Source organism: Fusarium keratoplasticum, chromosome 9, assembly GCF_025433545.1.
Source record: "Fusarium keratoplasticum isolate Fu6.1 chromosome 9, whole genome shotgun sequence".
NCBI classification, from domain to species: Eukaryota; Fungi; Ascomycota; class Sordariomycetes; order Hypocreales; family Nectriaceae; genus Fusarium; species Fusarium keratoplasticum.
Genome location: NC_070537.1, coordinates 1009001 through 1022194, shown reverse-complemented (window position 1 = coordinate 1022194; position 13194 = coordinate 1009001). Strand labels below are relative to the sequence as shown.

The 13194-nt window shown below is 54.1% G+C and overlaps 6 protein-coding genes across 6 annotated transcripts; 4 read left to right on the top strand and 2 right to left on the bottom strand.

Annotated features, from left to right (window-relative positions):
- Positions 1–182: 182 nt before the first annotated feature.
- NCS57_01121600 (Abhydrolase-2 domain-containing protein) lies at positions 183–1043 on the top strand (the record flags this gene model as incomplete). Its single annotated transcript, XM_053060937.1, has 1 exon — positions 183–1043. The coding sequence occupies exon 1, from the start codon at positions 285–287 to the stop codon at positions 1041–1043; it is 759 nt and encodes a 252-aa protein (XP_052909323.1). The 5' UTR covers positions 183–284.
- A 506-nt stretch (positions 1044–1549) lies between these two features.
- Positions 1550–3580, bottom strand: NCS57_01121500 (LCCL domain-containing protein; the record flags this gene model as incomplete). Its single annotated transcript, XM_053060936.1, has 1 exon — positions 1550–3580. The coding sequence occupies one exon, from the start codon at positions 3578–3580 to the stop codon at positions 1550–1552; it is 2031 nt and encodes a 676-aa protein (XP_052909322.1).
- An 816-nt stretch (positions 3581–4396) lies between these two features.
- NCS57_01121400 (Queuine tRNA-ribosyltransferase accessory subunit 2) lies at positions 4397–5867 on the top strand (the record flags this gene model as incomplete). Its single annotated transcript, XM_053060935.1, has 2 exons — positions 4397–4640; positions 4690–5867. The coding sequence occupies 2 exons, from the start codon at positions 4397–4399 to the stop codon at positions 5865–5867; spliced, it is 1422 nt and encodes a 473-aa protein (XP_052909321.1).
- Positions 5868–7623: 1756 nt separating this feature from the next.
- NCS57_01121300 (Alkaline phosphatase) lies at positions 7624–9870 on the top strand (the record flags this gene model as incomplete). The annotated part of the gene is made up of 5 exons (XM_053060934.1): positions 7624–8232; positions 8283–8467; positions 8517–8595; positions 8644–9317; positions 9366–9870. The coding sequence occupies exons 1-5, from the start codon at positions 7693–7695 to the stop codon at positions 9868–9870; spliced, it is 1983 nt and encodes a 660-aa protein (XP_052909320.1). The 5' UTR covers positions 7624–7692.
- Positions 9871–10314: 444 nt separating this feature from the next.
- NCS57_01121200 (Copper homeostasis protein cutC-like protein) lies at positions 10315–11145 on the bottom strand (the record flags this gene model as incomplete). The annotated part of the gene is made up of 1 exon (XM_053060933.1): positions 10315–11145. One exon carries the CDS (start codon positions 11143–11145, stop codon positions 10315–10317), a length of 831 nt encoding a protein of 276 aa, XP_052909319.1.
- Positions 11146–12018: 873 nt separating this feature from the next.
- Positions 12019–13055, top strand: NCS57_01121100 (uncharacterized protein; the record flags this gene model as incomplete). The annotated part of the gene is made up of 3 exons (XM_053060932.1): positions 12019–12124; positions 12177–12896; positions 12946–13055. The coding sequence occupies 3 exons, from the start codon at positions 12019–12021 to the stop codon at positions 13053–13055; spliced, it is 936 nt and encodes a 311-aa protein (XP_052909318.1).
- Positions 13056–13194: the final 139 nt, after the last annotated feature.

Below are 13194 nucleotides of genomic sequence, written 5' to 3'. Positions count from 1 at the left end.
AGCGTCATTGGCCTTGGGCTGGTTTTTTGCTTTCTCGAGTGAGCTCTCAAAGATGGTTATCAAACATATCCATTATGGTTCCTACTCATGAAATAATGGACGATTGTTCATGTTGAGCTGCAGGTTTTATCTATAAAGTGTGATGCCTTTTTAGGGATGCTGTACAAGCAAACCCAAACAAGCCCCACTCTACCATCATCATCTTCAACACCACAAAACAACATCACCATCACATCTCAATCATCACAACCCCAAACTCAACTCAGAAAGCTACAACCGACAAGATGCCCCCTCGTATCCCCACAGAAGCCGACTTCTCCCCCCTCCTCCCCTCCTTGCCACACACCCTCCACTTCCCTTCCCCGCCAGAGTCCACCACAACCTTCCTCATCCTCCTCCACGGCCTCGGCGACCACGACGTCCCCTTTGCCTCGTTCGCCCGCAACCTCAACCTCCCCGGCGTCCTCGCCATATCCGTCCGCGGCACAGAGGTCCTCCCGCCTGCGCTTTTAGGGTCTGAGAGGCCAGGCTTCCACTGGGGCGACGACTTGGCTGTGGACCCCGGCACCGGGGAGCTTGCTGATGATCCTGGGTTTGAGAGGGCGAAGAGGGCAATTATGGATAAGTTGATCGGGGAGGTGCTTATTGAAAAGTGTGGGTGGGAGATGAGCGATATCATCTTCTTTGGATTTGGTCAGGGTGGTTCTCTTGCGTTGGGTCTGGCATCTTCTCTCAGACAACCAGCTCGCGTGACCGACATCACCGAAGGCGAGAAGAAGGGATCTCACTTTAAGGGTGCCGTCTCTATCGGGGGACCTTTGCCACAGTCCATGGTGCCTACAATCAGCAGCCGCGAGAAGAGCCGGACAAGCGTGTTGGTGTGTCAACTAGAAGAGGACGCCGTTGACGCGGTCAAGAGAGAGTTTGAGGATGTGAGGGTTGTGCAGTGGAAGAGACGCGAGGTGGCTATGCCGAGCAACAGAGAGGAGGTGCTGCCTTTGATGCAATTCTTTGCGGATAGGTTAAGGAGCGGTGGGTGGTAGTTGTCAAACATTCGCCTTATGAGCTCGATCATGAACACTGGGGATACGGGATACAAAATACTACATGCGACTAGATGCAACGTTCTTCTGGTCAAGATGCTCTCGGTTGAAGCGGTTCCGAGACGAAAAATGAGCTTGTTATTCGGTGTTAAACACAATACTGATCTTGGTACAAGAAAAGGGAAAGCCTAGAAGGCAAAGCCAGTTTTATACAGTCCCCTCTAACTATCCATTTGATTTTCATGTCAAGATATACCTAGCTGGTATAAATATCTGTCGAATAACCTATCTACTCCATTCAAGATAGAAGTACATGTAACCAAATACAAACATTTTTGTCGTCAAGAGAGTGTCGTGAAAACCAGCCTCAAAAGACTGGCGAGAAGCATGGTATTCGTCCCTGAAACGTGACTACCCAACGCCAGTACCTGGTGTAAATGACAGTGATCCGTGGTATAAAGCAGTAAATGCACAAGCACAAGTGTCCAAACAGACGTATATCATGATCAACGCCGGACCAGCAGGTCTCTTTCCAGACTTCGAGCCTTGACCCGTGACGGACCCGGCCTCATCTTCTGCCACTCGCCATCTGCCGTCCAGGTGCCGGCCTTGGTATAGTCTCCGCTGTCGCTGCCATCCATGTATGCAAACCTAAAGTACTCTGGCAGATCCAGGGTGTTGTTCCTCTTCCAGACGAAGCTACGCTCCTGGTCTTCGTCGCCAAAGTACGACCGGAACCGTTCCACGTCATTGACCAAGATACTGATGCCGTCAAACATCTGGTCTGGTGGCTCCTCCCACTTGAAGGTGATGGTCGACAAGGTATCAGTGCTGTTGGCAAGGTCGATGACCGGCGTGGGGATCACAGGGAGACGGGTGCCCTTTTGCGCGTCGCCCTGCAGCTCCTCCGACGTCTGCAGCACCGGATCAAAGCCCCATCGCGCGATGCCGGCGATGAAGAGGCCAACAAGAAGCCCCTGGAACAGTAATGATGGTCGTGTTTGCATACTTGTCCCCGGTAATAGCAGGAGAGCAAGGATGTAATGGTGAAGTCGTAAGCTGAGCTTTGGGATGACAAGCGAAATGAGAATAGAACCCACAAACAGTATGTAGAGCTTCAAATACTTGATGAGGCGTCCTTCTTGTCTAAAGAACCACACCTGCATCGAGATGATGACGATCAATAGGAGGATGATCATGGCCAAGGCGGCCCTAGCGCCCGGCTGCTGGTCGAGATCGTGCTTGTTGAGCCTCTGGATAGGAATGAAGCTGAGCGTGTAGTTCTCCATGGCACCCACCCAGCAGGCGCCCAACCAAAGAATCGTCTTTTCGACCTGGGCTGTAAGACCACGCAGAGTCCGTCGGATGCCCATCTTGTCGTACATGACCCAGGCGCAAAACATGGCGGGCAGGAACTTGCCGATCAGGTTGGAGAAGAGAGCTGGCACTCTCGAATATGGGGGCGGGTTCGACGCCATGCCGACTGTCCAGAAAACACCGATGAACGTTGGGAAGTAGAACAAAGCCGGCGAGTTGGTGAAGAGCGAAAGGAGACCAGTAAAGACGGCCGAGATAGCCAGCAGAGCCCATCGCATGTCGGCCGCGGAACATTCAATGCCTTGAGTGAAGCGGAAGGAAAGCGGAAAGTAAGAGTCAAAACCTACGCTTTTAATCCCGTTGCGATTCGAGGAGACATAGTTCTTATCGCGACCGACCAGCTCGACCACGCCACAGCCTCCTCTCGCGTTGGAGATGACACCGGCGTGGATGGCAGCTCCACAGACAAACGAGTCTCCGCGGTAGACGGCATCGTCATCTCCGTTTGTCGAAGGACCTCCCACGACCATGGATCGATAGATGACCTCTTGATCTCCCACAGCTCTGGGGTTCAGAACGTGATAGGCCTCGCAATTGGCGGTACACTTGAACGGAAACCCAGTGCCGTTAAAGGGGCGGCAGTCGCTTCCATCAATGCCGCACAGGTTTCCTGCTCCCCAGTATGTGACGCCGCAGCCGATAGTCTGAGGCCTGCCCCAACCCTCAATCTCGCTGGCGATGGTGTCCTTGCGCTTGACAAGCGCAAATGTGACGACCCATATGGAGAGATAGAAAAAGACAAGCCAGGCGCGGTGCTTGAACTTGGGGATGAATCGTTCGACGAGCCAGAGAGGGTACTCTTGGACAATCGGGAAGAAAGGCTTAATGCGATGAGGTTGGGGACTCGTAGGGCCGCGAGACCACTTGGTGACCTTTTTCCAAACTCGACGGACGGGGTACGGTACCCATCTCCAGCGCTTCCATGATCCCTCGTCTTGTATGAAGCGCGGCGTAGGGGGATCGTTGTCGTCGATCTCTAGGTTCGACTGTGTCTCGAGCGGTGCGTCCGGATGGCCTGCATCAGTTGGTCGCGTGCCTCGTTCTCGTTGTTGGTCTCTCTCGCTCTCGCTGTCGGTGCCACTAACGGGCCTGACTTCGATGTCGACTTCGTCGTGGCCGGCCATTAGAGGTTGTGATTCTTCCTCGTCATAACCCACCATGGCTTGTGGTCTTGTTAAGAAGTAGAGGAAGAGGCGGAGAAGCAGCGGAAGCAGGAGAGAGTCGCCTCAGCCCGCCTTCTTGGCGATGGCGTGGACTTGGACTGAGGGTTTGCCTTTCCGGAGCACCCGATGCCCGCCCAGCGGAGCCAGCGGGTGGAGAATCTCACTGATCTTATCGCCGAGCGACCCCCCCTTGTCAGCCTCGTGTTCGTTCCAGATGCACCTTTAATGGGAACGCGGGGCAGGTGAGGATTGAAGGAAGGCAAGGTGAAGCAGTGGCTGTATCGCATGAATTGCATACTATCCACCCAAACGACGATGCCCTCAGAATATTGATACTTGCCGCGCCTTTGTCACTCGCAAAGTGTTGCAAATGTTTGTCTGCCGTAAGCTTCCATTGGTTGGCCTCGCCTTCTCCCACGCGGGCCGGGGTGTAGCTCCCGCCCGAAGTCGGGGTCCCAAGAAAGCAGGTACGAGGCGCCGTGTTCGGGTGCCTGCCTGCCCTGTCCTGCGCCACAAGCCACCAGATGCCGGATCATCTTCGGCGATTGGGGGCACTGTGAGCACAGTGCGCACCGACACTGACATGAATGGCGATCGATTAATCCTTGTCCAAACTCCAAGAAGCATCTCGTGAGGATTGAGACCTGGTGCTTTGACTCGGCGATAGACAGGGCGACTGCGACTGGTTCATTCTATTCTTTTCATTTGGGTTTATACTATTCTTTCTGATATTATCCCGGGACGATATTACACAATCTCGCCAATCTCAGTTGACAAACTTTCTTCACGTCAATCTGACTCAACCATGACAAGATGACCCAACCTGCTACTGGAGACTCTCAGCAGGAATCGACCCTCACAATGTTCGAGCTACTCAAGCCAGCTGTTGCTGATGTCGGAGTCGCCCGACTAGGCCGTCTGGCGTTTGCCAGTCGCAGGGTTATGGAGACACCAAACTATGTCGCTGTGGCTTCACGAGGAGTCATTCCTCACCTGACGCCGGACAATGTTGCTAAACACACATCATTCGATGCGGCCTACTTGGCCATTGAAGATTGTATGAAAATTCAAGTTTTTTTGTGAAACAATACTAACTTGAAAAATAGTTCTCGAGAAAAAGGAACCCCCTATTCTCAAACTAAACCCTGCAACACCTCGAAATCTCCAAAGCTTCACTTCTTTCCCATCAGATCGAGCCCTAGTCCTGGGCCCGAGACGTTTCCCGGCGGTCACGACACCCGTCGGCAACGGGGCCCACCATCTCAGCATCTTCACCTCCACGGGGTTCCGCAATCTCACCATTCCCGAGTTCGCCAAGACCATTGAGCTTACACAACCCGACATTGCCATCCCGCCTGCAGACCTCTTCCACACCAGCACCACTCCTCAGTCGAAGCGCCAGGTTCGCATGGTTGAACGGACCGAAGAATGGGTTGAGGAATTCTTTCACTTGTTGGACCCTCAGGGCCGCCTCAAGGATATGGGCGTTTCCGTATTCGCTCCCGTACTTCCTGTCGAATACCCTATACAATGGGACTACCTGAGATTCCTCGCCGAAGATGTGAGAGAATCTCTTTCAGGTTTGGCTGTATACGATGTCAATCTTGTGCCTGAACTTGTCAACTATCCGCCTCTTGTGGCATTGCCACGATTGTCTTTTGGCCCGTCCAAGACGCCCCAGGATCTGCTCCGGCAAATATCCCTGGGCATCGACGTATGCACGGTACCCTTCCTCAATACCGCCTCTGACGCAGGAATCGCCCTATCATTCACGTTCCCGCCCCCAGACACCTCCGGTGTACAGCCATTGGGCGTTGACATGTGGTCGGAGGACCACACAATATCCCTGCAGCCTCTGGTTGAAGGCTGCAAATGCTACACCTGCACCAGCCATCACCGGGCATTTATCAAGCATCTCTTGAATGCAAAGGAAATGCTTGGATGGAATCTTCTTCAGATTCATAACCACTCTATTCTCAGCGCTTTCTTCAATGGCATCCGAGAAACTCTGAGCCAGGGTACAGAGAAGTTTGGGGAGCTCAGCAAGAAGTTCACCGCTGCTTATGAGCCTGAAGTTCCAAGGGGAACGGGCGAGAGGCCTCGTGCCAGGGGTTACCACTTCAAGAGCATTGCTGGTCAGACCAAGATCAACGAGCCCAGCTGGCAGGCGTTCGAGAGCGATGACAGCCCCCACCCCGAGGCCATTGCAGAGCCTGCCGCGTCTGTCAACGTGCCTCCCGAGGCCCTGCTTGGTAATGGGGTTGCACCGGGCCTGGAGAAGTGACGGGACTAATGTACCCATCCGTTCATGTCAGGCACTGCGTTGCAATAGGGTCTTCCGGTAAGCTGGTTCGGCCCACCCTGGACATCTCTCGAGCATGTAACATGGCGATGTGATCGACAAGCTGTCAAGTTATGCTTGATAGTTAAGTCGGGAAACAATGCTCGAGTTATAGTTATGAGAGACATCCCCAGGCGAGTTACGGAATAGGCTTTGCACCACCGACAAGCCAATCGATGGATGTACGGACCGACCACCTCGTCTTTACCTGGTCGAAAGTGGACAAGTTGGAGCTCAAAAGACATCCGCCATTCCTCGCCTTTTTACATCTGAGAATACTTCTCATATGTGACTACCGAAGCCGATACCTAGTTATTATCAATGCACGCTGCTCTTCATGTCGTTCAACAGTATCGGTCGCCGTTGTGAATTATTACCGGAGGATGCATGATGGGGCTCCAACTAGAGAAGTCGCTTACACGTGCAAGCAGTTTGTGTGTCTTGCAGAAGTGGAGGATGCTAATTACGTTGGTGTCGATAAATTTTCGTCCAGCCATGTCCAGTTAATTCCGAATCCGCAGCACGTGGAACAAAGTCGAGTGCAGCTGAACCAGGCAACACCGGCCGGTACAAGTCGACACTGGTGTGAAGTCAATATGGCGAGATATCATGACAACCCGTCCCACTAACGTCATGGTGGGGATGAAGGAACGGTTGGCGTTACTCGTTCCGAGCCAACGCCACTGACGGCAAGAGACGACCGGGACGTCAAAAGGCCTCGAGAGGCGCCGCTTCAGCACAAACGAACTCGGTCGTCAAGTCCGATAGAGTTGAGTTAAGGATCAAGCTTGTTAAGCTTGGATGTCCGGGGATGTGTGGAACCGCGGGAGCAGGGGTCGAACTACCAATCAGGGACTTGGGTTTACCCACGAGCGGCATTTGAGCAACTTGGAGGAGGCATATCTGGACCCTTGTCATGCATGTCGCGGCTTTTTGACTATGATCTTATCTATGAGTGGAGGAGGGAACTGCATCGGCGGGCTTGGGGCACCAAACCAGGGTTGGAAGTCTGTTGCTTCTCCCCTGGTCGAGCTTGAGCTCGGTGAACGACTTGGGGCATGAACCCCCCGTTCACAGGATTGCCAAGGACCGACGATGGCGCGGAGGTGCCGTTCACCACGTCCGGCTGTGGTCTGTCATGGCACCTGGGGCCGAGGGCGAGGGCTGATTGACCTGCTCTCCTTGCAGCAACGGCATGGATCCCCGCTGTAGGCCATCGACAACAGTCACCGAATCGACTCGACAAGCACTGACGGGTCTTTTGCCAACGGCGGGGCCGGTAGAGCTTACACACGTGCCAGCTTCGCCCATCATGAGGCGCCAATTGCTCCTCTGGTGCAACGGTGCTGTAGCACTTTTGCTTCCCAACCCGATGGAACTGGTCGCACGCATCATGTCGATCCAAACCAAGTCGGTGCTGGATCATGCTCATCTCCCGGGCGCAATTGGCCAAGGGTGAGCTGATATTGGCCAGGACCGTCCAAGTCTCGTCCACCTTGCCCACAGAGGAAGGCGGCCGTTGCATGACATGGGGAACCAGCTGCTTGCTGTAAACATGATGCTCCGGGGACGGAGATGACTTCCGGACAGAAGAGAGCTGCAGCTATCCACGTGGGATCGTCGGGTTGATGTTCCCGCCAAAGTTAATATAAATGATGCAGCTCCCGCAAACTCTGAGCTTGCTTGGAGCTCCCCTCTCAAGCTGCCTCAGCTCGTTACTCTTGAGTCAACCCAAGGAAAAGCTCAAGCTTACCGCAGCCTCACCACAATGGTCAAGCTCAACGCCATTGCCGCCCTCGCGGCCTCGCTCTCTGCTGTCTCGGCGCAGACCTACCAGCGACTGGGCACATGCCCCAAGCTCGGCTGCGTGCTGCCCCCCGACCAGAGCGACTTCCTCCCCGGCCAGCTCTTCGACCTCCGCGTCGAGGTTCACGCTCCCGTCAACGGCTCCGAAGCCGCCCACGACGGCAAGCCTGACCAGAAGTTCAAGGTGACCATCGCCAAGGACGGCGGCAAGCCCAAGGACTTTGCAAAGGCCTTTAACATCGAGGAGCCCAAGGTCGAGACCTGGGACTTTTCGTGGTACGAGGACCTGTTTGCCGAGGACGAGGACAAGCCCACCATTGTCAACGTCGCCTCCAAGGCTTACCGCAAGCTCGCCATCTACGAGCCCGGCAAGTACACCGTCACACTCAACTACTACAATGGCGAGAAGACCACTGCCGAGTGGACTGTTCGCAAGCTTCAACCCAAGCGCAAGGCTAAGAACGTCATCTTCTTCATTGGTGATGGCATGACCACCAACATGGTAAGTGTTACGACAACTGTCAAGACGAATTGGAAGCTTACACTTGCTAGATCACTGCTGCCCGTCTCCTCGGACACAAGAGCATCAACGGCAAATACCAGACTCTCATGAAGATGGACGAGTTCCCCGTCCTGGGCCACCAGATGACCCACTCCATCGACAGCTACATTACCGACTCTGCCAACTCGGCCTCTGCCCTGTACACTGGCCACAAGAGCACTGTTAACGCCATGGGGTTTGTGATCCGCGGAGAGCTTTTGGAGTACAAGCTAACATGGCCTCAGTGTGTACGCTGACTCTTCCCCCGATCCTTTCGATGACCCCAAGGTCGAGACCATTGTCGAGATCTTCAAGCGCATCTGGGTAAGTCTGAGAAGCCAATTGACTTGATATCTTGCTAACGAAGCCAAGGGCGGTGCTTGGGGCGCTGTCTCTACTGCCTACCTCGCTGATGCCACCCCCATTGCCCTCACTGGCCACACCCGTGCCCGTAGCCAGTATGGTCCTCTGATTGACCAGGCTCTCCACGGTAACACCAACTACTCCTGGACCAGCCACGGTGGCCCCGATGTCTTCTTCGGTGGCGGTGCCGAGCAGTTCTTTGCCGGTGAGGAGTCTTTCCAGGGCAAGGACTACTACAAGGAGTTCCAGAAGCAGGGATACACCGTCAGTCTGAACAAGACCTCTCTCCTTGCTGCTGACAAGAGCAAGAAGGCCCTCGGTGTCTTCTGCCAGAGCAACCTCCCCGTCTGGCTCGACCGTAACATCTACAAGGACAACCTCAAGGGCCTTGACAACAACCCCACCGGCGGCAAGGGTGACGCCACTGACCTGCCCGGTCTCAAGGAGATGACCCTCAAGGCCGTCGATATCCTCAGCACCCGTGGCAAGGACAAGGGTTTCTTCCTCATGTCCGAGGCTGCCTCTGTCGACAAGCAGATGCACGCCCTCGACTACGACCGTGCTCTTGGTGACCTTCTTGAGCTCGACGACACTATCCGTGCCACCATTGAGAAGCTCAAGAAGCTCGACATCCTCGACGAGACCCTCGTCATTGTCTCTGCTGACCACGGCCACGGCTTCGAGTAAGTTTCATATCTAAATCTGGATATCAACATGCTAACAGTTCCTAGTGTCTGGGGTTCTGCCGACACCAAGTACCTCGCCGAGCAGGAGGACGACCGTGACAAGCGCCGCGCCATTGGTGTCTACCACAACTCTGGCGAGTCTCAATACACCAAGAAGGCCAAGGGTCTCGAGTACGGCACTGGCCACACTTTCCCCGTCAACTGGGAGCCCCGCTACGCCATTGCTGGCGGTGTTGGTGCTGCCCCTGACCACCGTGAGGACTACAAGGTCCGCAAGAACGGTCCCCGCAAGGCTGCCGTCGAGCTCAAGGATGGCGACTACTACGTCAACCCCAAGGACTCCCCCAAGGGCTTCGTCGTCAACGGCACCCTCCCCACCGGCGAGTCCCAGGGCGTCCACTCGCTGACCGACGTCCCCGTCTACGCCTGGGGTCCCTGCCAGGACACCTTCAGCGGCACCTTTAACAACGTCGACATTTTCTACAAGATTGCCAACTGCCTTGGTCTCGCTCAGGGCAAGGGCCGTGGTGCTCACTCTTGCAACCTTTAAGAGTTTGGTGGTGGTGGTAGTGGATTTATGACGAGATGAACGATGTGTATTGTAGATGATAAGCGATGATAGAGATGCAAGAGCTGCGTGACATAATGGGGACGATACTTAATGAAAAGATTAAACCTTTTGGTTTCTGTAAATCTTTTTCAATGGTTCGAGTTGAGATTTGATTGAGGATCAACTAGCCAGCTAGTACAGATTCCTTCTAATGCCCCCTTGACAGTATCCTGCCATCCATGTCATGCAGTATTCCATATGCCCTTCATATCGTGAGAAAGCCTAAACCGATTCCGATCGTCCCCTCATAAGTCGTTAATCGTAACTCGTGGTGTCTCCAAGCCACAGTCCCAGCCCGTCTGCCAGCACACCGGGTGCTGCTCAGTAGTGGTAATGAGGTGCTGCTTAGTAGTAGTACTGCTTGCCAATGCTGCTGGGGGATCGCTAGTCCTCAGCGTCGAGGCCAAGTTGGTCGACCAGACCCATAACACCGTTGACATCGGCGGTCTCGGGGTCGTCGTGGTCCTCGGGGCGGAGACACTCGGCGTTCATCCAGATGGTGTGGACATTGACGCCGTGGGTGTCTCTGCGCAACTTCTGAACCTCACGGCAAGCAACACCTCCGGCAATGACGAGTTGCATCTCATCAAGACGGTCGCACATGGATATCAGGCGTTCGACGTGGGTGTTGAAGTAGCCGTAGCCACCACCCGTCATGACACCCTTGAAACCGAGCATGTTGATCTGATGGAGGGCATCTCTCCACTCACCCGTTTCGAAGAAGTGGTCAAAGGCGCGGTTGAAGGTGCACGGAAAGGGCTTGGCTATCTCGATGAGGTGACGGCAGTATGAACGGTCAACGACAATCTTGTTCCTATCCTGAACGCTCCTGTTGTCGTTGCGTCGGAGGCAACCGAAGACAAAAGAGTCACCGCGGATGGGATTCATGACGCCGGCTTGCTTAAGCTCGCGGATAGCGTCGCACATCTGAGAAAATTCCTGGTTGGTGTAGATGTAGTCTTGTTGTTCGCCGAGGCCCGGCTTCGGAGCGGCGCGAGGCCGGATGGTGCAGTTGATGGGGATGAAGACGTTGTTTTTGAGCCCTCGAAGCTCTTGGACAGTTGGAGTGAGGCCGCCATCAGACTGAGAACCCTTGTGGCTGAGAAGGAGACGCTTGGCTCCATACTTTGATGCCTGGATGCCGTTATCGGTACCGTAGACAGACACCTCGAGGGGGATGGGCTTGGGGAACTTGTCGTTGGATGGGGGAGCCATGGTTGATGGATTGATAGGTTGATGAGGAATTTGGGAGAGAGAGATGATGTTATGAAGAGGAAGTGAGAGAAGGAGAGGGGTTTGTCATCTCCTATCTCGCTGATATCTGTTTCATGAATGATGCCATTTTCGGAAAACGGAGTCGTGACTTATACAGGAGCTGACCTGCTATTGTTGTTCGTTTGAAAAGCCAACGGAAGAAAAGACGCTGTGGACCTGTTTGAAGCATTCTGAAATACCATTAAAACGAGTAAATGGCCTGTACAAACAGCTATTTAATATCCTATATTCGTTGTCAATCTCCGCCTCGTGGTGTTGAAGACTCGAACCTGCCTCGGTTTGGTCGAAGTTGGATCATGATCCCGCACTGTCAATTAACACGGAGTACCCCGAGCCCTGTACCCCGCTAGAAACGCAGTGGAACAAACCCCCTGTAAAGAAACAGAGATCAGAGCTTTTCAGCGGGTCCCCCTCGGCACCTGAGCCACTAAGCGTTCGGGCCTTTCTCCTTCCGTGCAGAGCGCCCAATGCGTGAAAAAAGCAGGGGTCTGCGGGGTCCGGAGGGCGGGCCAATGACATCAGCTTGACCCCACCAAAAAGATTTCACCGCTGCGCTGCGAGGGAAGGTGCAAGTCATTTCCACTGCTCTGGGACTTGGGAAGTTTTTTTTTTTGCTGGAGCTGCCTTACTAAAACAAGCTGCCACTCACACTCCCCAGAAAAAAAAAAAATCTTTTTTTCTTTCATATTTATTCCCCTGTGTGACCCTACTTAATAGATCACTTCATCTCTCGAATTGGTTTATTCGAGTGTTTGTTCTGTTGCAATTGAGTTGAATTTGCTTTTCCAAGTACACACACACACCACAGCAACCATGTCTGCCGGCGATATGCAGGACGAGCAGCTCAAGGAGGCTCTCGTCACCTACGAGAAGCTCCAGGCCATTGAGGATGACTTTGAGGATGTCGAGCTTGAGATTCGTGAGTTTTTAAACCAAATTGACTTTACGCAGCGCTGACAGTTAGTTACAAGTCCGCCAGCAGGATAAGCTCACCCGGGACCTCTACGTCCGCCGTCAGGAGGTCATCGCCAAGATCCCCCAGTTCTGGCCCCTCGTCTTCGAGCAGGCTCCTCCCGATGTTGACGAGTACATCCAGCCCAGCGACTCTGAGCTCCTCCTCCAGGCCCTCACCAACCTGACTGTCGAGCGCTTCGAGCTCCCCAAGGGCGACCCCCGCAGCATCTCCCTCAAGTGGGAGTTCAAGGAGAACGACTGGTTCGAGGACAAGGTCATTGAGAAGAAGTTCTGGTGGCGCTACCACAAGGACGGCTGGGCCGGCCTCGTCTCCGAGCCCGTCGACATCAAGTGGAAGGAGGGCAAGGACCTGACCAACGGCATGCTGAGCCTGGCCAAGAAGGTCTACGACGAGGAGAAGGCCGGCAAGACTGGCGAGACCGAGTCCTCCAAGAAGCTCCTCAAGCTCATGGAGGAGACCGGCATGGGCGGCGTCAGCTTCTTCTGCTGGTTCGGCTTCCGCGGCCGCAAGGTCACCCCCGAGGAGTCTGAGGAGGGCCGCAAGCTCGAGGAGGAGAAGCGCAAGGCCCGTAAGGAGGGCAAGCAGACTGAGGATGAGGATATGGATGAGGACGATGATGATGAGGATGAGTACGAGCACGAGATCTTCCCCACTGCCGACGATCTCGCCGTCTTCATCGCCGAGGACCTGTGGCCCGGTGCCATCAAGTACTTCAGTATGTTGTCCTGTGTTTGTCTTGACGATTCATTGCTAACATATTACAGCCAACGCCCAGGAGGATGACGATATCCCCAGCGATATCGAATTTGAGGAGATGGACGAGGATGACCTCGAGGATGATGACAACCACCAGAACAAGAAGCGCAAGGCTTAGATACCTGATATGATGAGATGTAATTTTCCTTTGTTTGACGAAAAAAATAGACGGCGAGAGGGTAGAGGAGTGATTTAGAGAAGAGATACACACGAAGAGAGACGACTCATATTTGCAATACCTTGATCATGAATCATTC